The sequence below is a fragment of the Phyllosticta citriasiana genome, assembly GCF_038021145.1.
Source record: "Phyllosticta citriasiana strain CBS 120426 chromosome Unknown IWZ02scaffold_1, whole genome shotgun sequence".
Taxonomy (NCBI): Eukaryota; Fungi; Ascomycota; class Dothideomycetes; order Botryosphaeriales; family Phyllostictaceae; genus Phyllosticta; species Phyllosticta citriasiana.
The window spans coordinates 2766952-2790404 of record NW_027117278.1 but is presented as its reverse complement, the minus strand read 5'-3'; the positions used below and the strand labels follow the sequence as shown (position 1 = coordinate 2790404).

Genomic DNA, 23453 nt, shown 5'->3' with positions numbered 1-23453 from the left:
CCTACAAAGCTTGTTCAAACGGCCATCTCTAAGACTACATACACATCTGCTGCCTACCTACGTGTAGACTGCTCGTCGTCGCATCGTCATCGTCCTCTCCACCAAGCTCTGTCGTCGTCCTCGGCTTCTTCCGCCTCAACTCCGATCTCGCGCGGGGCAACATCCGGCTCTCTGCTCCATCGCCCACAACTATCAATGATCGTCATCTCCATTCGTCCTTTCAAAACGCCATTTACCTCGCGTCTCATTCGCCACACATTATCTGCCTCGCTGCCGGCTGCCTCTTGCAACCAGCTCTCAAGCCGTCTTTATCAGCGCCCATCTGCCAGTCAACGCCTCTTCCGCGCGTGCAACAACACCAAGACTATCACCTGCAGAGCTTTTTCCTCATCAGCAAAAATGGGATCTGTCGGCAAGCCCAAGGCGCTCTTGCTGGGTAACATTGACCAGTAAGTACATGCATCACGCGCCTGACGTCGGCCGGCGGCAAGCACGTACCTATACAGGTGGCGCCGCTACCGGCACAGCAGCAAGCCCGCCCCAAGCGACTGACCTCGCTGACACGATGATGTTTTGCTGCACGTAGCGAGAAGAAGACGTGGGAGGCTCTCTCGTCCATTGCCGAGCTCGTCACGCCCAAGGCGACGAACCGCGCCGACTTCATCGCCGAGTGCAAGAGCGGCGCCCTTGATGGCACCGTGGCCGCGTATCGCACGTTTGGCAGCATCTCCATCACCGGCATGGTTGATGAGGAGCTGGTTTCTGTTTTGCCAGCCAGCTTGAAATTTCTCGCTCACTGTGGTATGTGGTTCTCTGTTTTCTTACTAAGAGTTTGGCCGTCGGCTGTTCGACGTCGTCTTGGCTGGCTTTGTACGGTCAAAGAACCTCCAATCTTTCCATTTTGTCTCCAGGCATTCTATTTCTTGCATCAAGTTGTGGAACACGATTGCGTCGAGTTTCAATTTAGCCTAATTTGGCTGTTCTCCGAAGATTCTCCAGGCCAAAAACAAAACGTCATTTTCAACGTCTTCTTTTGGTGTTTGCATTTTCCACAACTTACTCCAAACGACGTCATTTTCAATGTCTTTTTTTGGTGTTTGCATTTTCCACAACTTACTCCAAACGACGTCATTTCCGCCGATCGAGCTTTCAATCGCTCGCCCCGCTGCGCCTCACGGAGCAACTCGCGTTGAAGCGGGACAGCCGCATCCAGAAGACAATTGCGCACATTGCCCATGTCCTCTAATCTCCACACGAGAAATGAATCAACGCCAGAATCACGGCTAACTTTGATGCCCGTAGGAGCCGGCTACGACCAAGTCAACGTGGCTGCGTGTACGGCGCATGGCATCCGCGTAGCCAATGTGCCGTCCATCGCCGACGACGCGACAGCCGACACCAACATGTTCCTCATTCTGGGCGCGCTGCGCGGCTTCAACGCGTCGATGCTCAACCTGCGCGCGGGCCAGTGGCGCGGGTCGCCTACGCTGCCGCCGCTGGGCCACGACCCCGAGGGCAAGGTGCTCGGCATCCTCGGCATGGGTGGCATTGGCCGCAACTTGAAGAAGAAGGCCGACGCCTTTGGCATGAAGGTTATCTACCATAACAGGCGAAAGTTGAGTGAGGAGTTGGCTGGTGGGGCTGAGTATGTCTCGTTTGACGACTTGCTGAGCAGGAGTGATGTTGTCAGCTTGAATCTGCCTTTGAACGTGAGTGGAGTTTTCTTTGTTTTTCGCGTCGAGAGAACGGCCATCATTAGGGAAGAAGTGCGCCGGATTCTACTGCTACGAGACCGCTCGAGAGCGCGCATTTGACTATGTCAAAAAGACCGACTCCCAAGGACCACCCTCTGCTACTCCACTTTGCCCTATGGACTGGAACCTTCTGGTATCCGCTGCCTCAAGCCGGGGAGCTTGTCAACAAGGATCGAGCCATCACGGGTCAAAGAATCGAAGGAGTCTCCTTAAGGCTTTGTCAATGAGTGGCCAGCTCTGTCCATCGACGCAGACGTTCGACGTCACATCGACTGTCCGGGAGAAGCTGGTGCAGAAGATGGTCGAGAGAGGGAAAGGAGGCGAAGCTTCCATTCTTCGCCATCGCTTCGCCTCGCGCAAAGGACAACACGCGAGATGAGCATCTGCCAGCGGTTTCTCCGTCGATACCCAGCCGCCTCACCAGCACAGCCGGCACTTGCAAGACAGTCTCATGTCCAGAAAATGACAGAATCCGCCCGCGCCACCTCTCGACCCGAGACCTACAGCCCCCTCAACCGCAGCACAAACCCAACCAATATCCAACTCACTGACTGATACCACGCTAAATTTTCCCGAAACAGAAAAACACACGCCACATCATCAGCGACGCGCAATTTGCGCAAATGAAGCGCGGCGCCGTACTCATCAACACAGCGCGCGGCGCCGTCGTCGACGAAGCTGCCCTCGTGCGCGCCCTCGACGAAGGTCGCATCTGGTCTGCCGGCCTCGACGTGTACGAGGAGGAGCCCAAGATCCACCCGGGCCTCGTGGCGAACCCGCATGTAATGCTGTTGCCGCATATGGGGACGTGGACGTTTGAGGTGAGTTGATAATGACGACGGGAGACCCAGGCGTTTCTACCGTTCTTTTGTTGATTTGTGTCGCTAATGAGTCCTGTCATGATGTAGACGCAAGCCGCGATGGAGAAGTGGACGATTGATAACGTGCGCGCGGCCATCGAGCGCGGCTCAATGAACTGCATCGTCCCCGAGCAGGAGGGCGAGTCGTTCTAAGCTTTCATTGTGCAACCGGGGAGAAGACGGAGACGCAGCGCAGACTCGTCGTGCGTGCGCAGGAAGGCTCCGCTCCCTGTGAGTACTGGAGATGGGGTTGATGGCTAATCATATACTTCTTTTCGTGCACATCCTGGAAATCGGTATAGACAGATGGATGGATGGATGGTCAGGGGAAGACAGAAAGACAGAGAATCGAACCAACAACATAGACCAATGTCCCTCTTGCCTGATACCCACCAAAACTTATGGCCACTCGTCTTAAAACATCAGAGTTTCCAGCACATGAGCACTATGAGATGTTTAGATAGAGAAGTGGATGCGCATGTTTTCATCAGTCATTTTGGGCAACAAGCAGAATATTTCCCTTGCTTTGGTGCCCCTCTGCGTAGAATATTATGATGTCAGACGTTCCTTTGAAGCAATAGACTACGGGACCAGACGATTTTTCTCTGGGCGGCGTTGACTTAACAGCCCTGGAGCCTGAGGCCTACGGACTGGCGAATTATTTAGCCAGTGCCTGCCACCCACAATGAGTCAAAATGGCTTGGCGTGGTGTCTGTTTGGGTAGGGCCAAAAAAAACCGCGTCGCGACACCACCCTCCGTCCTCCTCCAACCTCCATCGCCCACCCACACACAACACCATCACCTCACCCTCCTCTTGTCACCAGCACCCCTCGGTCGCAGCGTTTGCCACATTCCGTGTTGGTGGTTTGGTGTAACCAACACCATGCGGCCAAGCCAGTCAAGACCATTCGGCTGCCAGTCTTATACGCGTCTGGTTATTAGGACTCAGTCGATTATCGCCTGATGGAGTCATTTAGCCTCTTAGCAGTTTGGGACGGCTACTACTACTCCTATTAATTAAGTAGTAGCAGGATGAGTATATAGTTAGCTCTTAGAGTAGCCTTAAATAGAGTCCCTAGTTCATAGATCTTACTCTATTAGGTTATAAGCCTATATATTACACGCATAATCACTTATTTAAGCTTATTTTTAGTATTATAGTATACCTCCCTTATTAAATCATCTCTAGTAATTATCCTATTATTTAGTCTACTTATTTAAATAACTCTTACTCTTTAGTACTTATTATTAACGTCTTATTTCATCTTATCTAGTTAAATAAACATACCTTAGTCCTTAATACTATATCCTCCTCTAGCCCTAATTACCGTTTAGGGGCTAGTTTATTATCCTCTATACTATTATCCTTAATACTACTAGCTAAGGACGAACCTATTAAGCTTATTATTAATAGTTCTAATAATAAGTTAACTATCCTAGTAAAAAACATCCTAATCTTATAAGGACTAGATAACTAGAACACCTTTAAGATGCTAGTTAGTATATAGATCCGCCTATTTAAGTATAATTACCTACTTAAATAGCTACCCTTATCTACTTTAGATAATGTAGTAGATATATATCTTATCTACTAGTTTATAATGCTAATATCCGTCCCTATACTAGGGTAACTATAAGGCTATAATTAATTAGCTTACGCGTTATAGAGTTAGCTTTATAGTCTATATAACGCTAAGGGGGTACTCTCTAAAGTAGACGTTATTAAAGACTTTATCTTCTATAGGCATAGTGATTTTACTACTATAAGGGAGTTCTATAATACCTTAAATAAGAGAAGGTAGATTTATATTAGCCGCATCTAATAGGAAGTTAAAGACTAAATCTTATGCGTCCTACTACTAGAAAACCTATAGGATGACATTCTAGTTTAGTATATAACTTAATATACTAATTAGCGCGATAAAGTAATATCTCTATTATTTAATAACATGTTCTACGCTATAACTAATAAGATTAAACGCGCTAGTAAGAACCGTAGGTCTATTATACTTACTACTTACACTAATTAGCTATCTAAATAACCTATAATAAATAAACCGTTATATAAGCACTATAGTAAATAAGGCTATACTAAGCTAAAGTATAGATACCTATACCTTAAACACCGTCCTACTTACTAGAAGCTAGTTCTAGGGGTGTATTATATTATAGATAACTAAGTATCTAAATAGCCTATAGCTATAGCTATATCTATTAAGATAAATAATATAACTCTAGTATAAGGAGTAAACTACTTTAGTACCTTATAGATCTATCTAGTATTAATAAAAGATGAATAGATTATTAATACTAGTATAGATACCTACTATATACTAAACTTAAGTAGGTTATTAAACTACTCCTAGTTTACGAATCCTATCCTAGTATGCGGACTAGGTATAGCTATAGCTATTAGTTATAGAGATATTATCCTAAACTATCTAATAAATAGAGTAGTTAATACTCTTACGCTTAAGGGCGTACTCTATATACTAGTACTTATAATTAGTCTTATTTTAGCTACTAAGCTAAAGTATAAAAGCCTATATCTTAATTAACTTACTAGTACCTTATATACGTAACTATATAGAATAATAATCGCGTTATGCCCTAATAATTTAGGGGTAAACATTCTTAGGATCATTATAAATAATTAAATACTAAAAGCCTATACTATAATAATAGATACTCTAGTAGTAATATATAAGATATAGTACTAATAGCTTAGGCACGTCTATAATAGCATAATATAGAAACTCTAGTACTAGGGATAGCTAATTACTACTAGTAATTTAGCCTTCTATTATAAACTATACTATCTAGCTAAGTCCTACTAGACTATCTTATATAAACTAATACCTTACGTAGATACTCCGTTTAGCTAGGTACATGTTAATATATTTAGTCTACTAGTTATTAGCCTTAAAGGATCCCGTTAGGGGATAGTACTAGTTAATAACTACTTATAATTCTAATATCTATCCGTTATAAAGATAAAGGGTAAAGCCTTCTAGAGTATCTAGGACTTCTATTAGTAGGTCTATATATAGTTTAATCATAACGTTAAAGTGTTATAAATAGATAATAGTATAGAGTTTAGCGGCTAGAAGCTCTTTATATAGGCTAAGTAAAAGGATATAGACGTTAAAAAGATAGCTCTATACTTACCTAAGTAGAATAGCGTAAGTAAGTTAGCCGTATACCTTATTATAGGTATAGTACGCTCTATAAGTATTATATTAAATACGCCTCCTATATTATAGACTAAAGCCTATTAGCATGTAGTCTATCTTCTTAATTAACTCCTAACGCGCGTACTTATAGGGAGGACTCTAGTTAATGTCTTTAATAAAGCTATTAGATGATAAGAAGATGTTTAGCTACTAATTCTAGTCTTTAGCATTACGGTATACGCCTACATCCTAGCTAAGAGACGTCTTAAAAGCACTAAGTTTACTCTATAAGCTAAGTAAGGATTATTTATTAGCTATAATAGTAAGTATATCTTCTAGGTATATCTCCTATATACGAATCGCATTATTCATATAAGAGATATTTATTTTAGGCCTACTCCGTAGCCTAATTAAGCTATTACTATGAATAATAAACCTACTATAAAAACTATAGATAATAGTAACGACTTATTTATTATGTATCTCCTATCTAAAATAGTAAAGGAGGCTATTAGCGGCTAGCCTAAAGCACTCTAGCATGTTACTAAATAGGTAATTAAGATAGTAGAGAGGTCTAATAATAGTAGTAGAGTTATTAAAGATGAAAGTAAAGATGAAGCCTTTAATAACACGCTACTAATAATTAGTAAGATAGAATAGATTAACGTCTCTCTAGCTAATTAGAGAGCTAGATCTACTAATTTAGTACTTATAGACCTTATAATAATACCTTAACCTCTATTACCGTCTTTACCTCCTATAACTACTCTACCTATAATAACCCCTTACTACCTATTACGGATTCGTAAGCTAACACGTTTCTTTAATAAAGAACTACTTAATGAACGCCCTCTACGTCTATCTACTTACTATATACGCACATTTATAGCCGTAGATAAAGCTACTTACTACTAGTAAGATACTATCCTATTAGATAAGATACTACCTTATTTAGTACATAAAGCTACTACTAGCCCTAAATTAGTCTATTAGAAGCTATCTATAGATAAATAACTTAAGGAACTATAAGATACTAGTACCTTTAAAGAGATAGACTACCTAATAGATAGCTTATAGGTTTTACTATTATAATAGGTATAGGTCTATAAACTTAATAAGTTAGGTAAGAAGGTTATATATAAGAGCTATATTATAGTTCTAGGTAATCTCTAATATTAGGGATTTAACACGTCTAAAGTCTTATTACTAGTTATTACCTTTTCTACTTTCATGCTATATATAGCTATCCTTATACACTTCTAGCTATTTTATAAGTAGGGAGATATTCTAATAGCATTCCTAAATACGCCGTTAAAGACCTTAGTATATACCTAGATACCTCTAGGATACTAGATTCCCTACTATGTTTAGCGCCTTTAACATGCGCTTTATAGCCTATAATAATTACTACTTACTTAGTTTTAGTATCTCTATAACTTCCTTTAGCATCTTAGTTTCTACTTACTTCCCTCTAAATAGTGCATTATGTAATGCTATAATAAACTAACATTTATCCTTATCTATATTAACGATCTCTATATTACTATATAAACTAAGACTAAGGTTAATAGCATTATCTTACTCCTTTATAAGGAGTTCCGCTTTAAGGATATAGGATAACTATACTACTTCCTTAGTATACACGTTAAATAATATTTAAATGGCATAATTATGCTATCTTAAGAAGGATATATCCATAATATACTCCTATAATTTAGTATAGATAGTGCTTCATGTATCCTTATACTAATAGATTCCTATAAATTACGCGCCTTTAAAGGTAAGATTAACGTAAATAGATAATAACTATATAGTAAGATAGTTAGTTCTCTTATATAGTACGTAATAAGATACTATCTATCTATACTCTTTATAGTAGCTTATCTCTTATAATATACGTAAAACCTATCTCCTAAATACCTTATAGCCGCGCGCTAAGTCCTTTACTACTTATAAGGAGTATATAATTATAGTATTATACTCTATTCTAGTAAAGATAGTAGTCTTAGTCTATAAATCCATACTAATACTATATTTATAGATAATCTAGATACCTACTAGTCCTTATCTAGCTATATTATTATAGCTCTAGGAGGTCCTATTTATGTAAAGAGTAGGTACTAAAAGCTTATTAGTACGTCTATAATAGAGGCTAAGTTTATTAATCTTACTTCTATAATTAAATAAGCTATCTAGATAGCACGACTCCTCTATAAGATAGGCTATAATAAACTAGATATACGTCCTATTTAGCTATATAATAATAATAAAAATGCTATTAGATTTACTAATAGTACTAAATTTAATACTACTATAAAGTATATTAATCTATATTATAGATACATTAAATAGGCCGTTATAGATAGTATTACTATAGTTTCCTACATCTCTACTAATAAGATAGCCGTAGATAGACTTACTAAACTACTTATAATAATTAAGTACTACCGGTTTTATAACCTAATTAGGTATAGATAGATGATTTAGTAGGTTCTATTTAGTTATAACTACTACTCCTATATCTACTACTACTCTCCTTATTATCTCCTTTCATCCTAGGGGGTATGTTAGTAGTTTAGTATAACTAATACCATGCGGCTAAGCTAGTTAAGACCATTTAGCTACTAGTCTTATACGCGTCTAGTTATTAGGACTTAGTTAATTATCGCCTAATGGAGTCATTTAGCCTCTTAGCAGTTTGGGACGGCTACTACTGCTCCTGTTAATTGAGCAGTAGTAGGACGAGTATATAGTCAGCTCTCAGAGTAGCCTCGAATGGAGTCCCCAGTTCATAGATCTTACTCCGTCATTCCGTTTTCTCAATATTGCCACAAACACAAAACCGCCAGCATGGATCCCGGCGCTCAACGCGACCCCAACTTCAAGGACCGCGACCCACCCGCCTGCAACGACGCTCAAGCACAGTACAGAACAAGCCGCCAGATTGAGTTTCGGGCAGAAACTCGGGAAAGTCTCCATGACGTACTTGACGGCATTGGAGGAAACGATGAGTGCCTCGATGAGCTGCAGGAGGGCCTGGCTGCCATCCAAGCTCAAACGGCGTAAATTCTTGATGCTATCACCAAGCTCGGTCGTCCGGCTTTCGGAGCACAAAGTGAAGGGCCTTCCTCAAATGTTCTTCACAGAAACATGTCTGTCCTCGTCCAATCTGCTCAGCCTGCCGGTATAAAGTCTTCAACACCGGTCAGAGTTCAGCCTTTACCGGCTCTCATCCCGCCGCCTACCACACTATATTCTGCCAGCGACATGCAGCCTCTTGCCCTGTCAGCACAGTCCAAAATCGCAGTAGAACGACTATTAGAGGTGCGTCCTTGCGTACATCTGACTACCGAAATGTAAGAGTCTGCGCCGTGCATTCAATTGAAGCCTTGCAAGCACCAAAAGCTCCAGCCACCGCCTGCTCCGAATCGCCACAGGCCAGTACCAGCCAGTCAAATGCCAAATTCCATGCAGTCTGCTCGCATCGACAGCCAAACAGCGCTACCGCAGCGCACCAGTCAAGCTGAGGAACCTGATTTCTTCAGCTTCTTGCCCAAGAGCCAGCCAGCGCCGCCAAAGCTCTACCATCAAAATGTCAACCCCACCACATGCAAATGCAGCACTGTTGAACGCAATAGTCCCTCGGCTTCGTTGCGTTCAGATTGCCGACCTACCGCCAGCATATCTGAAGGAAACCCCGATTCGAAACGACGTCGCCTCGATTCTGGCTTGGAGGGTCACATACCACGCCGCACCCCAGCTATGGCAGTGCCCCACAAAATGCAGTCGCCCGTTAGAGACTTCGCGATAGCGAGCAGTCCTAAACCAAGAGACCGGTCCCTCTGCTTTGAGCGAAATGAATGCCGCTGCGAAGAACATGGACGTCCCAATGTCTGCTGGATCGCAAGGAAGATGAGGGCACGGCTCGCCGCAGAACAGTAAGTATTTACAGAAATCCCTACATCATCACAGCGAGTAGTTCTGACAGATTGTGCACAGCTCGAGCAGCTGATGAGATACGGCCATCGCCCTGATCGCATCGGGCGTTTCCGCATTGACGTTGGAGAAAAACACTACTTCACCGTCTGCACCATCCCGCCTGAAGATCTTGCCTTCTACAACGCGCTTCGCGCTGAGATTGACGGTTTGCCAATCAACTCAATCAGCCAGAAGCCAACGCCAATCCTGTCCCCGGGAGCCAGCAGGACATCGTGATCAAGGAAGAGTCTGACGATGACTATTAAGATGAGGAACAGAAGTAGACTTCCCCTACAAAGTCAAGCAGGGGAGTCCTGTAGGCTCGCTCGTGGCTCCATCGGAGCATATAGAGGATGTTGAAGAGAAGTTAAACGCGCAGTGGATTCCTTAGTTCAGAGCCGCATGGGATACTAGATGGTAGCAGCAAAGTCAGTCATGCATATGACCTGATTGAACATTGATGGGCGACAGATTCCTCAGTCTGCCTACCCGCGGAACTTTCAGAAGAGATAGCAAAGTAGACTAGCCAAATAGACAGCGCCAGTCTGCGAAGTCGCCCATGGAGCCGTTATTTGTTATCCGTAGAAGCCATGAAGCCTATGCCTACATGATTTTCTTTGAGGTGAATGTTGACTTACAGCAAACCAAAGCCCGAATCCGCATGGCGGCTAGTAAGATGGAGACAACTTCACGCCTGCATAATGATTGCGGCCTGAGATGTCAGGCCATGAAGTGGAAGTTGGGCATTTGTAACTAAATAACGACATATCTGGGCGCCTGAGACTTAAGGCATCAGAAGAATTGCGATCGACGGCAATGCGAGGAACTGAGGTCTAAGAAAGGTAGGTTGGTTGACGTTTAGCGGAAGGCGGGCCGAGCCGCTGTCATGCAACGGTCCCGGCTACTTGCTGTATTTGGGCGCTGCACGACGACCGCCAACTCCATATCCCCGTCGGCACAAACCATTTCGATTGCCTCACCCCACCAATTTACAGTCTCCTCTTCTCTCTCCGCAACATTTATGTCCTTTCAGCCATCGGAACGAATTCTCGCCCAGGTCGCGGCCCCGCGCTCCAATCCGCGCCCATCCGCAACCTGCCAACTCGATTGGTGAGTTCATCCTCTGAAGGACTGTACTTTGCAGGTGTGGTTTGGCGCTCTGACTTGTCTTTACCACCTGTCAGCTTTTGTCAAAGCTAACATCATCCCGCAGGGTAAGCCAACGTCTATCCTGTCCGGCAACATGGAAGACACAGTTCCCTTCGAGACAACGACGGATCCGGCGCGCCGCGAGTTCATCCTAGTAAGTGCACCAAAACTGCAGCAGCTTTCTTCTGCGCTTAAGCTGACGTTCTTCGAGATGCACAAGCATAGTTGGGGAATGCTCTACACCTCGGGATACAGTCTTTGCAACAATGAAGACGTTACCATGCCATACAGCCGCATAAAAACCGGAAACTTGACCCGCCGATTCGAATGTTACGAGAACGAGGTGTCGTTGGCCGCCTACCTGCTCTTCACCGACCAGGCTGCCTTTCGTCAGTTTATGCTGTCATATCCCATCCTCGACGCTTTCGCGTCTGGAAACAGCACGGCAGCTTGAACACAAAGTTTGAAGAGGTCACTGAAATTTTGAAAAGCGCCACCGAACTTGATGACTTGTTTCCGTTACTCTTGGAGGAGATAGTTGATAAGTACCATAAGCCGCTAGACGCCGAGAACGAAGACAGAGAGTATGACTACAAAAAGACTCGGTGCCGAAACCTTAACCGCAAAGGACTTCGCCAGGATAGGTTCCTGGCCTCACTTTTGCGCTACCTCGTCCACTGCACAAGCGATGCTTTCAGCCGCGCCACCACAGAAGAGAAGGCCCGGTTCCAAAACGCTGCCAATGACGAGTTCGCCAAATGCACGGGTCTGCGAATCCCGAGTGTCCACCAAGTAACACAAGTCGACCAGCCGGCATGGGGCCCGCTCGAAGCTTTTGGCGAACAGCCTTTTGAGGAATATAACAGGGCGTACTTGGTTCTGCGCAGACTGATTCATGTCGTGCGAACCGACGGGCTGTGGGAATCCGAGTTCCAGTCCGCTTGCTCCTTCCAGCGTTTTTTGATCCCCTTTCCTGCAGTTCCTTGGTGGATGGTTGTCCCCAAAAGCCCCGGAGCGCTCAAGCAGCCATTGCCCGTAGAGATGGCCCCCCATAACTACAAGCTGTGCCTCGATCCGGATGAGACGACACACACGAGACGACTCCAGAGACACGTCAAATCCTTCCTGGAGCCCAAAGGGCTGCGCCTCCCCCAAAGCAACGAGACGGTCCCCTGTCACGCCGACCCACGAATCTTCGACTATGAGGAGGACTTCCTTGACGCCGTGCGGATGCAGCTCAACTTGGTCAAGCTGCGCGTCCAATTCCTCTCATTCGATTTGATTTTCGAAAACGGCGATACGCTCCGGGTGTGTGGACCATCACGCCCTGACAAGTGGTCCGAGATCCAGCTCCAGATTGCCAATCGCTTAGACGCCGTCTTCAAGTACAAATTGAGACGCCTTTTCGAAGGAGAAGAGGGCCCTTTCGGGTGATTCAAATCCCCTTTGACGTTGGAGTCCTGTGTCCGCGTCAACCAGTTTCCGTGTCGGATCAAGTATAAACGACGAGTCGATAGTTTTGTCGACGCTGTGTGGGCCAACGCCGGTGATGCTCCCATAGTCGACGACAGGGTCTGTGGTGGTGATCATGGTGGTGATGGAGAAGAATATGAGCCTGAATAGTCCAACACCACCATAGGAAGCTTCAGCCCGGAGCACGTCAACACAAAACGCCAAAAGCATTTTTCGATAAACGGCGAGCGTCAACAGACAAGCGGCTTCCCGGCCACGACCATACCGGCTTCTCAGTCACAAAAAGACAGAACAGTCAAAACCATTTTAATCCATTGCACTCATTTGATAATTTGTTGATTGACAGTCCTACCTATCTTCCTTGTTGTAATCAGCCATACAAAAAACGGACGACGAGAAGACGCGCATTCCTTCTACCACACCAACTACCACTGAGCCGTCACAAAGCCAGCCGCGCTAGGTAATTTGAGGGACAGGACAGTCAGTCAGTATGAAGCAGAAAACCCCTACTACGCGCCACCACAATAGGTGACTTCTCGGCCAACGGCCTTCCTACGCAGCACCATGACAACGAATTCCTCGGGTCAAAGTCCTACTAGATTAGTTAGTTGCAGAAGTGTCTCGCTGATGCGCAATGCGCTCAAACAAACACACAGCGGGCGTCCGCCCCATTCCCAATCCCACATCCAAATCGAATCAAACCACCCACTGCTTTTCTTTTCAGGACGTGACTGACGCTTCAACCTCACATGTTGTCTTACTCATTCCCCGTCTTCATGCACGTGTTTGACTTCCACCATGCACCTCTCCATTGCTTTCTGACTCTCCTACTCGCTCTCTCTCTCTCGCGCCATGCCGGCCAACCGGCAGTCATCTCCGATTGCCTATCTCGGCAGCAAGAGAAAGGCGTGCTCAGCAGGCTGTGAGAGAACATCTCTCACTAAGTTTAAAGTTGCAATACGATGTCCTCTCTGGGCAGGTGCAACATTGCCCTGAGGACCGCGTCCATGTGTACCAAGAGCAGTTCAATACTTCTGAGGGCAGAGGTGAGAGCCACTGCTACGTCCGAAGTTACAAAGGGCGATTGCCTGTTTGGGCAAATGCAGCATTGCTCTGAGCGCCGCGCTCAAAACTTCTGAGGGCAGACCTGAGGTGAAAGTTACTGCTACGTTGGAAGTTGCGACACGATTGCCCTTTTCGGCGAAAGGTAAAAGTGTCCATACTCAGTACCAGGTCTGACTAAGAATAGAGGTGAGAGCAACTACTACGTTCGAAGTTGCGGCATGATTGCCTCTTTGGGCCAACAGGCTTTAAGCTGAGAAGTCTTGAGGGTAGAGCTGAGAAGTCTTGAGGGTAGTAGAGCTGAGAGCCATTGCTACGTTTGAAGTTGCGAAAGGCGATTACCTCTTTGGGCGAACGGACGTTGCGCTGAGAACTTCCCGGGCCAGGGGTGAGAGCTAATGCTACGTTTGAAATTACAACACGATTACCTCTTTCGGCGACTGGGACAGCGTGGTTCGGAGCCTGCCTAGGGAGGTACCCAGAGCAGTGAGTGTTTTGGGAGCTGGCTCAGAAGACCTCTAAGGACAGAGGTGAAATCCACTACTACGTTTGAAGTTATAATATGATTACCCTTTTCGGCGAAAGGAAAAGAGTACGCTCAGGACAGAGGTGAGAGCCACTGCTACGTTCGAAGTTACACCACGATTACCCCTTTCGGCGAAAAAGGAAAAGGGAAAAAGCGCGCTCAGCAGGCTGCATAGCAACATCATGCACCACGTTTGAAGTTATAAGAGATTTACACTATCCAATCAGGCAGGTGTACAGACACCTCGGCGTCCTGTACCTGAAGCTTTCCAGTCTGGGTCCTTGCGCTTGCGGTAGGTAGGTGGGTGCGCAGTTGAGTAGATGAATGTGGCACTGAGAGAGGAAGGGAAGGAGATGGAGGAGAAGGAGAAGGACTCAGTCGAATTGGATAGAGTGGAGGATGATGATAAGAAGAAACCAGGCAGACAGACAGACAAACAGGCCGCAAACTCGGCAGCCATCAAGACAACTCGCTCGCTCTACTCGCACTCCTCCTCCGCCTTTTCTTGCCCTTCCCCTTTCCTTTCCCCGCAGCGCCCGCCAACCGCCGCAACGACAATGCCGACACACCCTCACCATCCCCCGTCCTCCTCGGTCTCAAAACCCTCGCCCCAACACCAAACCCTCCCCACGGCGCTCCCCCTGGCCCTCCTCCACCCGTCCGAACCTCCCACGCCCAATCACGCCAATCAGGATGCTGACGCCTATACACGACGAGCATGACCTCGCGCAGACTGGCGGCAAACGACGCCAGACCGATGATGAACGGGATGAGCTGGCCGATGCTCGAGAGGTCGTTGACGGCGGTCAGGCGGGCGAGGCGCAGCGAGGCTTCGATGGAGATGATGAAGGCGGCGAGGGGGAGGATGTGCAGGATTTGGGGGAGGAAGTGAATGGTGTGGTGGTGGGGGAGAGGGTCGGGATGGTGGTGATGATGATAATGACGAGGTTCGGGTTTGGGTTTGGTTGAGTGTTTGCAGTGACGGTGGTTTTGGTTCGACGAGGCGCTGATGGTGGCCGCGTGTGAGGCGCTGCTGTTGCTCTCCTCACCCTTGACCTCGCCCTCGCCTTCGCCTCTGTTCATCATGAGCGTCATAAACGGCTTCCAAACCACCGCCAGATCTTGTCCGCGCTCTTCCTCTCCACGCTGCTGTCTTTGCTCATCCTCATCCTCCCGCTCCCGCCCCATCCTCAACTGCTCCGCCTCCTTCCTTACAAACCACTGCGTCACGACGTCACGGACGCCGAGGAGGAACGGCTTGCCCACAGCCGACGAGGCGGCGGCGAGCGACCATGAGGAAGAGCGGCGGACACGGCGCAGGGGTTTGGGGACGTTGTCGTTGTCGTTTTCGGTGTGGGCCGGCGCGGATCGCTGTCCCGATTTGGATTTGGGTTTGGAGCGCGCTTGCGTCTTTACTGGTTTGGACGAGGCTGACTTGGTAGGGCGGCGGAGAAGATGGAGCCAGGAGAAGGGGTGTCGTCGAGTCGGCGTGTCTTCCGTGTTTCTCAAAGACAAAGACGTAATGAAGTCGTCGCCTTCAGTCTGCCGGCCCAGAGAGCGCGCCACAAGGCCGCGAGCAAGGACGCTCTACGCCTCGACTTTGTGCCTCGCGGCAAGCAGCAGAACCTGGACGACAAACCTCAACAAGACGGCGGCGACGAGCGCAATCGCAACGCTGAAGACCAGCGCCGGCACGGCGAGGACGAGCGAGACGACGCGCAGCACGCGCATGAGGGCGCCCTGCTCCAGGGCATGCGCGCCAAAAAAGAAGACGACATGGACGCAACCGTCGGAGGCCCACGTCGGCGCCTGCGCAAACGCCTTGCCGCCGCCGGCGCCGCGCGCGCGGCTCAGCTGCCACTCTTCGACGCCCGACCACCACACCCACGCGTTGAGCGCTGCCAGATACGACAGGATGCTGCTGCGCCAGAAGACGCCAGCCCACGAAAAGCTGGGGTGCTTGACGACCGAGGCGGCACCCAGCGTGAGGCGCAGGACGCGCTTGCGTCGACGACGTGAGTGAGTCTTCATTTCCGACAGCCTCATCGTGCGTGTCCAGCGACGGAAGCTGGCCAGCCGACCCTCCCCATGCGGCGAACCCTTTGTCTTTTCTTTGCTCTTCCCGCGTGCTCGTCTCTTCCTGATCCAGTCACAAAGCCTCTTCTTGACCCACACCCATCCGCACACACTGCTACCCTCCAAGCCCCTCAACCGCACGCCCGCGACGCCGACGACGGTCCCGACAAAGCCCCACGCGACGAGCAGCACAATGTATGCTTCCTCGGCGCGGATCCACTTGCTCCGGCGCGCCGTGCCCGTCGTCAGGGCAATCAGAATGGCGAGCAAAAAGACGGAATTCGCGTCGTGCGTGGCGGCCGCGCTCGCCGGCGACACCGTGTGCGTGATGTGGCTCGCCAGCCATTGCAGATAGATGCCCAGCCGGATCCCCAGCCCGTACAGGTCGCCGTTGCCGGGCCCGGCCGGGCAGCGCGGGATCTCTTCGTGTGTGGTCGTTGCGATTTCAGGGGCTGTGGCGTCTGGTGTTGGCTGCGTAGAGAGTGGATAGGGTCGGGCGAGCGGTACGGCGGCCAGAATGAAAAAGATGTATAGGGGTATGAGTGACATCCGATGCAACATTGATAATTGTTTGACCGAGCTGGTGGCTGCGAAATTTGGCGACGTGTGGATAGGTTGGAAGAATGAACATGCTCAGCGGATTCGCCCGCGCCGGCTGCCACATGGCAAAGCAAAACAGCAAACGAGCGGAAGCGACGATGAACTTCTGAAAGACGCTTTCCAAATTGCCAAAGCGTCCAGACCTGCAGCACAATAATTAGACAGAGATTGCTTGAATCCAGACCGAACTTTTATTGTTGACACGCGCCATCCAAATGGATCGCACACTACATGAAAACACCACACCCGGCTACCCCCACAAAAATATGAAACTTGCTACAAAACATGACCTTCAAATAATAAAGATCCAAATGGCTTGGGCAGAATCGCACACATACCAGTCTTTCAGATGCGCTCCTCTGCCTCTTCGTTCGTCACTGAATCGGGAACATGATCCGGTTCCTTCGAACCAGAGCCCGACACGAGTCCCGGCGGCATTATGTTTTGCCAGCCGTAATGCCTCAAGCGCTGCGCTGTTGGTAAAGCCACAAATGACGATGGAGGCGGGGACCCTTGCTCGCATCACGCGAGCCGTCGACGGGGAAAAATTGCCGCTTCCATCAACAACTTCAAGGAAACGTGACCGACCCCGCAGGTCCAATGGAGCACAGTTGCGCTAACAAGTCTTCTCCCAACGAGTCCGGGCTATGGTATTGTTGTTCTCTCGCCGATGCTGCAGCCGCAAAATCGGGGCCGCCGAAACCAGCATAGTCAAACTCCTCCAAGTCACCGTGGTTGTTCGGGACCGAGCCGACAACACCACTAACCCCCTTCGCTACGGCTGCAGTACCGATGAGCGAATTGTGTCGTGTAGTGTTGCCGTTGGCGGATATGAGTCCGGTTCCCTGAGATCCACCAGCTGCAGCCGTCAAGCTCGCGACGTCACAGGTGCTGGCTCGTGGCCGTTTCTTTTCATGTCGAGGCGATGCGGCAGTAGAGCGGTCTTTGAGTCCACGTTTGCCACCGTGGTTGCATGCTTGTTTTTGCCAGCGTTGTTGGAGGGCGACAAGGAACTCGCGTGTTCTGCGCGCACTGTCGTAGCTCTGCGTGAGATCCTCGAGAGCGCGGAAGCAGACGCTGAGATATGCGACGGCGTTTTCAGTAGCATTGGCAGTCGAGGGAGAGCTTGCTGTTACGGGAGGAGGCGAGCCGCGCTGCTTGGAGCAAATGAGAAATATGAGGATTAGGGAGGTGGTAAAGATAATTGACACGGCCTGAATGTTCATGCGGCGGAACGTGTAGCGTTGCTCATACAGACGCAGGAGGTCCACAATGGCAGTTGCGCTTTCAATGCACATTTGCTGTGCGTGCATATGGCCAGGACCCTGAGGCGGAGATGGCTGAATGTAGGTTTTGGAGACGTACGGCCGGTGAATGTAGATGATAAACTGGTGGTAGAGCATATGAAGAAGCAAAACTTGAGGAAGATAGGCAGTGTTGGTGTCCTGGTAGTCGACTTGAAGAAGAGGCTGCAGATTGGCTTTCCATTCAAATATTTGTCCAGTGACCTTGTAAGAAAGGAGGTGGAGATCCTGTCGAGAAATGTTGGAGACTCCATAGAGGACGTGGCCAAGAGGCTCCATGATTTCGCACAACTCGACCGTAGCTCGCGAGACTAGCTCCAGTGGCACCTGAAACATCATGGAAGGGTCCGAGGCCATTGGAGTGTGCAATCCGTACGGTACCCACGCACTCATTATGGCCGAAGATGGATCGGAAGTCGGCTTGGCTACGGAAATGTCGCCATTGTTGATACGAACTGGTCGTCCGTAGTAAAAGCCAGAGAGATGGTCGACAATGTAGGCTCCCCAAAAAGTCACGCGGCGAATCTCGGCTTCAGTCGAGCTAATTTTACCCTGTCTTACGTATGAAGACATGTCCAGATGGAGGCCGAGGTCAAAGGCCAGGCGCATAGCCATTCCGCTGTAAAGCCAGCCACGCGCGTCCCTCTTGCAAGCCATTTCGTGACTCCCAAGAATGACCAAGGCCTGCACTGTCGCAATACAGGGGCTGTCCATCTCCAGTTCCAACAACGCCTTTGCTCGATCTGCAAAATAGTCGGACAGAGATTTCGGCCAAGTCACGAAATTTGGGTGGTAGCGAGCATCAAACGCGGCGCCTGCCGCGCACATGGCGTTTGTGAGAACCTCCGAATAGTAGGCAACGTCCTTCTTCTCTTCGCGCCACTCTTGCTTTCCAATGCGATACATTTTTTCGTCGACAACATGGAAGAATGGCTCCTGCCAAGCAAAGTAGAGACTGATGAGATGTTCTTCGATAGATGGATCCACGGTCTTGTCCAAGTTGGCAGCTTCGAGAACATCTCGACCATCTCTGCGGACAGTTCGCCTGGTCTGGGTATGGTCGGTGTCGGGAAAGTCGCACAAAATGTTGGAAGTGGCACCATAATAGCGCAGGTGACCATCTGGGGCAAGCTGCAGGGAGCCCATTCGGGTGGATATTTGCTTAATCAGCTCGTCTTCGCTTTCATCATCGCTGTCGTCGGCCGAATTGTCCATCGGTCCACTGTGCTCCAATGCTGGCACACTCTGGGTCGATGGAGTCGTCATGGTCACCACAGCGGGTGGCGTGGTTAAAGATTGAGCCCTCGAAGGCGAAACGTACGACTGAGTCGTCTGTGGCGAAGTCATGTTGTTTGCGGCGGCAGCGAGCTGTTCGACCATGGGCGCTCTCGTAATGGCCGAGGGGTCGACGCTGGACGTGAATCCCGAGTGCGGGTTGCCATTCTCTCCAAACGGCGCGGGCCATTGGTGAGTGTCGAGAAAATTCCAGTCAAAACCAGCGGGCGCGAAGTCCAAAGAAGGCGGTCCACGTTCTGGGGAAGTTTCTAGGCCTGATGGGACCGGCGGCTTCAGGGCAGCTGATTTGGCGGCAGGCAAGCGCAGGACCTCGAGGATGCGAGAAAGGCTCGCTTGGGCCTCGGGCTCCATGGGTGGCAATTGGAGGCCATTGGAAATAATGTGCTGGCTCAGGTGGTCGACGCGCGCTGACAGGATTTCAATGGCGTTACGCAACGAGACTCTGTACGACGAGAATTATTTCCCAATCAAGAAAGTGTTGAGCACGTGGAGACATACCTTCTCTTGTCCTCATCTTGCGAATACTTGCACTCTCTCCCCTTTGTCTTGCACTTTTCACAGCTGGGCTGGCCGCCGTCGCACTAGGAACGGTTAGCTGTTGTCCGGGCAGCAAGGCTCCGTGAGTCAAGCCTTGATTTTGGACTCGCGACAGGCTAGACAGGCGGTGGTGACATGTCGCCTGGGCGGTTTGCGCTGGGAGTGGGACTTGTCGACGGCGGGCATGGTGGTGGAGGACGAGTCCGGGCGGACAGAAGGATAGCCGGCAGATTGGCTGGGGCTAGGGCAGGAAGGCCGAGCGAGGCGGTGACGCGTAGCGGCGCGCCGCTATGTGTTTGTGTGTGTGTGTGTGTGAGTGTGTCTCGGTGTTGCAATGGGCTGCGGCGACGACGATGGTTCTAGCTGGGATGGCGACAAAGACGATCCATGGGAAGAGCGAGAGGAGACGGCGCGGGAGGGATGGCTTTGGGATAGTTGGGGTAGTTAGGGTGGGTGTGTTGAAGTAAGTTGTGGGGTTGCTAATGAGAATTGACTTGCTGCTGACTGGCAAGAGCAACCAAGTCAAGTGGGTGCAGGTGCCCTGGGCTGGTGGGACCCCCGCAGTCGATTCCTTTTGCTTTGCTTGTTGTCGGCCTTTGCCCCATGGCTCCCGCTCCACGCCCCCTCCCTGTGTGGAGAAGGTCGGCCCGACTGCAACTCTGTCTGCAGCCGCTTGTCTCTTCCACCATGCACACCCCCAACCTCTATCGTGACCTTGTCGCTTGCGTCAAGAGCGGGCTTACCGCAAGCCTCTGACACGGACTCCTCGTTCCCTATTCCATCGCGTCCAGCCGCATCACGGCTTTCCCCCAATTCGCTGGGCGCCTCACGAAGCCAGGCCTTCTACACAGCGGAACGTCTCGGTGCAATAGACGTCATCAATTAAGAGTGAAGTCTTTCCCATTTGGCTATACAAAATTCCCCCGAATCCTTGTCCCTGAACGCCTGCAATGCATATTCCTACACCCTGCATAGTGGAGAACGTGCGCCTGCTTCTGGCCCAAATCTCAATCGTCCCGCATGACCATCAACCTACACACTGACCACCCTACTACTCCCCTATCCAACTGCTTACTCTGCTGCCACATATAGGCCACTCTGGTCCTCGTTGATGCCAACGACTGCCGTCGAATTATTTCTGACCTCGCCCCTAATAATCTTGTCGGCGAGACTGTTGCCCACTTGCTTGGAAATGAGCCGGTTCAGGGGCCTCGCGCCGTACCGCGGGTCGTATCCGCGGTCGCACAACCATTCCTTGACCTCATCTGGAACCTTGAGCGTGATTCTCCGGTCCTCCAGGCGCTTCTGAAGCTCCTTCAGGCGAATGTCAACAATGTCCCTCAACGCTGACTTGGATAATCTCCTAAAGAGAATGAATTCGTCGATGCGGTTGAGGAACTCGGGCGGGTAGCTCGCCTGCACAACGTCCATGACCGACTTCTTGACCTCGGGTGATATTTCGCCAGTCTCTGCGTTGGTGACTGCATTATCTCCGACAATGACTTCGGCGCCAAGGTTGGATGTCAGGACAATGATGGTGTTGCGGAAGTCGACCCTGTGACCCTGTGCATCTGTGAGGAATCCCTCGTCCAGGACTTGCAGTAGCAGCGTAGAAATGTCGCGGTGGGCCTTTTCAAACTCGTCAAACAAGAGAATCGCATAAGGCTTCCTCCTCACTGCCTCCGTGAGCTGCCCTGCGTCGTCGTAACCAACATATCCGGCAGGGCTGCCAATGAGTCTGCTGACAGTGTGCTTTTCCTGGAACTCGGACATGTCGAATCGAATGACCGCCTGCTCGGTCGAAAACAAAAACTCGGCCATCTTCTTGCAGAGCTCCGTCTTTCCGACACCAGTAGGTCCGAGGAACATGAAGCTGGCAAGAGGACGGTTCTCTCCGCTGAGACCTGCGCGCTGCATGCGGACAGCATTGGCAACGGCAGTCAATGCTTCGTCTTGTCCACGGACAGACTGGCGAAGAGTGTCTTCCATGTGGATGAGCTTCTCAATCTCTCCCGACATGAGCTTGCTGACCGGAATGCCGGTGCTGCGGCTGACGACGTTGGCAATGTCGTCGGCAGTAACCGAGTCGTGGAGCAGACTGTCAGGGGTCTTGTCTGGCCCTTCGCTACCGTCCTTGGGAAGCTTCTTTTCGAGTTCGGGAATGGTGGCGTAGCGGAGCTCACTGGCTTTGGCAAAGTTGCCCTCGCGCTGGCACTGTTCGAGCTCAACGCGGGCTCTCTCCAAGCTTTCCTTAATGCTCTTGATGTTTTCGATTTGGCTGCGCTCCTGCTCCCACTTCTCATTTAGCTTCTTCAACTCCTCTTGCTTTGACTTGAGCGACTCTTCAAGCTTCTCCCGACGCTCCTTGCTGACAACGTCATCCTCTTTGCGCAAGGACTCCAGTTCAATTTGAATGGTCATGATTTGCCTGTCCAACTCCTGAATGGCGTCTGGCTTGCTTTCTTGCTGCAGACGAAGAGCACTGGCCGCTTCGTCAACCAGGTCGATGGCCTTGTCGGGAAGGAAGCGATCGGTAATGTATCGGTTGCTGTAGGTTGCGGCGGCGACGAGAGCCGTGTCTGTAATGCGTACACCGTGGTGGACTTCATACTTTTCCTTGATACCGCGGAGAATCGAAATCGTGTCTTGAACAGAAGGCTCACCCACGAGGATGGGCTGGAATCTTCTTGCGAGCGCGACATCCTTTTCAATCTGCCTGTACTCGTTGAGAGTTGTTGCGCCGCAGCATTGCAATTCGCCTCGAGAGAGCGCAGGCTTGAGCAAATTGCTGGCGTCGATGCTGCCCTCTGCCTTGCCAAGTCCGAGAAGGGTGTGCAACTCGTCAATGAAGAGAATGACGCCACCCTTGGCCTCTTCCACCTCTTTCAAAACCTTCTTCAACCGCTCCTCAAAATCGCCTCTGAATTTGGCACCCGCAATGAGCGAACCCAAGTCCAGAGAAACCACCCTCTTCTCCTTTATCGATTCGGGAACATCTCCTCTGACGATGCGCTGTGCAAGTCCCTCGAGCACTGCCGTCTTTCCGGTACCGGCAGCACCAATCAAGACTGGGTTGTTCTTTGTCCTCCGCGAAAGCACCTGGATAGTCCTGTGTATCTCTGCGTCCCTGCCAATCACCGGGTCCAACTTTCCGTCTTTTGCCTTTTGCGTAAGATCGACACCATACTCTTCCAATGCCGGCTTTTCCTCACCACCGCCCATGTTCATCCGATGGGTACCGCCAGGAGGATGTGGCCGGCCATTCGCGTAGTGTCTTATGGCATACGTAGGTCTGAGTGTGGTCGCAGAGGTTGCCCATGTTGGTTTTCGCTGGGATATTGTCGCCAAAGATCGAGCGTTGCGCGGACGCAGCGCGTTCGAAGCATCCAAAGCTGAAATGGAAAGGCGCCTTGCGGCGGATCTCGCTTGAGTGGTCAACATTTTCGCAGTCGAGGAAATTCATTTGGCCAATACAGCATGCGAGGTACAGGTCGTATATATCTCTCCCGCGTCGGGAGTGACAATGTCATAGACATCACTGGAGCATTCGAAGAGCTTCTCTTCACGCCACAGCTGCGCCACAGGGAGCTGGCGCCACGGTAGCGCCGGAGGACGGGCCAACCAGATTTTCCGGGCGTGGTCGAGGCCCGTGCAAAGCTGCGGG

At 49.7% G+C, this 23453-nt stretch overlaps 6 protein-coding genes across 6 annotated transcripts; 3 read left to right on the top strand and 3 right to left on the bottom strand.

Annotated features, from left to right (window-relative positions):
• Nucleotides 1-399: 399 nt before the first annotated feature.
• Nucleotides 400-2767, top strand: IWZ02DRAFT_369281 (glyoxylate reductase; the record flags this gene model as incomplete). The annotated part of the gene is made up of 5 exons (XM_066764421.1): nucleotides 400-449; nucleotides 587-801; nucleotides 1303-1709; nucleotides 2336-2575; nucleotides 2663-2767. 5 exons carry the CDS (start codon nucleotides 400-402, stop codon nucleotides 2765-2767), a joined length of 1017 nt encoding a protein of 338 aa, XP_066627533.1.
• Nucleotides 2768-8603: 5836 nt separating this feature from the next.
• Nucleotides 8604-10003, top strand: IWZ02DRAFT_505340 (uncharacterized protein; the record flags this gene model as incomplete). The annotated part of the gene is made up of 5 exons (XM_066770375.1): nucleotides 8604-8850; nucleotides 8935-9112; nucleotides 9152-9624; nucleotides 9663-9726; nucleotides 9761-10003. Exons 1-5 carry the CDS (start codon nucleotides 8639-8641, stop codon nucleotides 10001-10003), a joined length of 1170 nt encoding a protein of 389 aa, XP_066627532.1. The 5' UTR covers nucleotides 8604-8638.
• A 322-nt stretch (nucleotides 10004-10325) lies between these two features.
• Nucleotides 10326-12349, top strand: IWZ02DRAFT_478761 (uncharacterized protein; the record flags this gene model as incomplete). Its single annotated transcript, XM_066769075.1, has 4 exons — nucleotides 10326-10437; nucleotides 10629-10876; nucleotides 10911-11069; nucleotides 11207-12349. The coding sequence occupies 4 exons, from the start codon at nucleotides 10326-10328 to the stop codon at nucleotides 12347-12349; spliced, it is 1662 nt and encodes a 553-aa protein (XP_066627531.1).
• Nucleotides 12350-13553: 1204 nt separating this feature from the next.
• On the bottom strand, nucleotides 13554-16917 carry IWZ02DRAFT_505328 (uncharacterized protein; the record flags this gene model as incomplete). Its single annotated transcript, XM_066770374.1, has 3 exons — nucleotides 15603-16917; nucleotides 14678-15518; nucleotides 13554-13627 (listed from the first exon to the last, which is right to left on the bottom strand). The coding sequence occupies exons 1-3, from the start codon at nucleotides 16611-16613 to the stop codon at nucleotides 13554-13556; spliced, it is 1926 nt and encodes a 641-aa protein (XP_066627530.1). The 5' UTR covers nucleotides 16614-16917.
• Nucleotides 16918-20121, bottom strand: IWZ02DRAFT_31357 (fungal-specific transcription factor domain-containing protein). Its single transcript, XM_066764098.1, has 3 exons — nucleotides 19883-20121; nucleotides 19751-19833; nucleotides 16918-19694 (listed from the first exon to the last, which is right to left on the bottom strand). Exons 1-3 carry the CDS (start codon nucleotides 19973-19975, stop codon nucleotides 17222-17224), a joined length of 2649 nt encoding a protein of 882 aa, XP_066627529.1. The 5' UTR covers nucleotides 19976-20121; the 3' UTR covers nucleotides 16918-17221.
• A 302-nt stretch (nucleotides 20122-20423) lies between these two features.
• On the bottom strand, nucleotides 20424-23408 carry IWZ02DRAFT_440714 (heat shock protein 78). Its single transcript, XM_066766856.1, has one exon. The coding sequence runs from the start codon at nucleotides 23228-23230 to the stop codon at nucleotides 20861-20863; it is 2370 nt and encodes a 789-aa protein (XP_066627528.1). The 5' UTR covers nucleotides 23231-23408; the 3' UTR covers nucleotides 20424-20860.
• Nucleotides 23409-23453: the final 45 nt, after the last annotated feature.

Excerpts from the sequence above, each read along its gene's own strand:
- IWZ02DRAFT_31357 (XM_066764098.1), bottom strand. The coding sequence starts at position 19,975 with ATGCCCGCCGTCGACAAGTCCCACTCCCAGCGCAAACCGCCCAGGCGA. Across the intron at positions 19,834-19,882 it reads GTCGCGAGTCCAAAATCAAG|TGCGACGGCGGCCAGCCCAG; the intron begins GCTTGACTCACG and ends AACCGTTCCTAG. Across the intron at positions 19,695-19,750 it reads CAAGATGAGGACAAGAGAAG|AGTCTCGTTGCGTAACGCCA; the intron begins GTATGTCTCCAC and ends CTCGTCGTACAG.
- IWZ02DRAFT_440714 (XM_066766856.1), bottom strand. The coding sequence starts at position 23,230 with ATGTTGACCACTCAAGCGAGATCCGCCGCAAGGCGCCTTTCCATTTCA.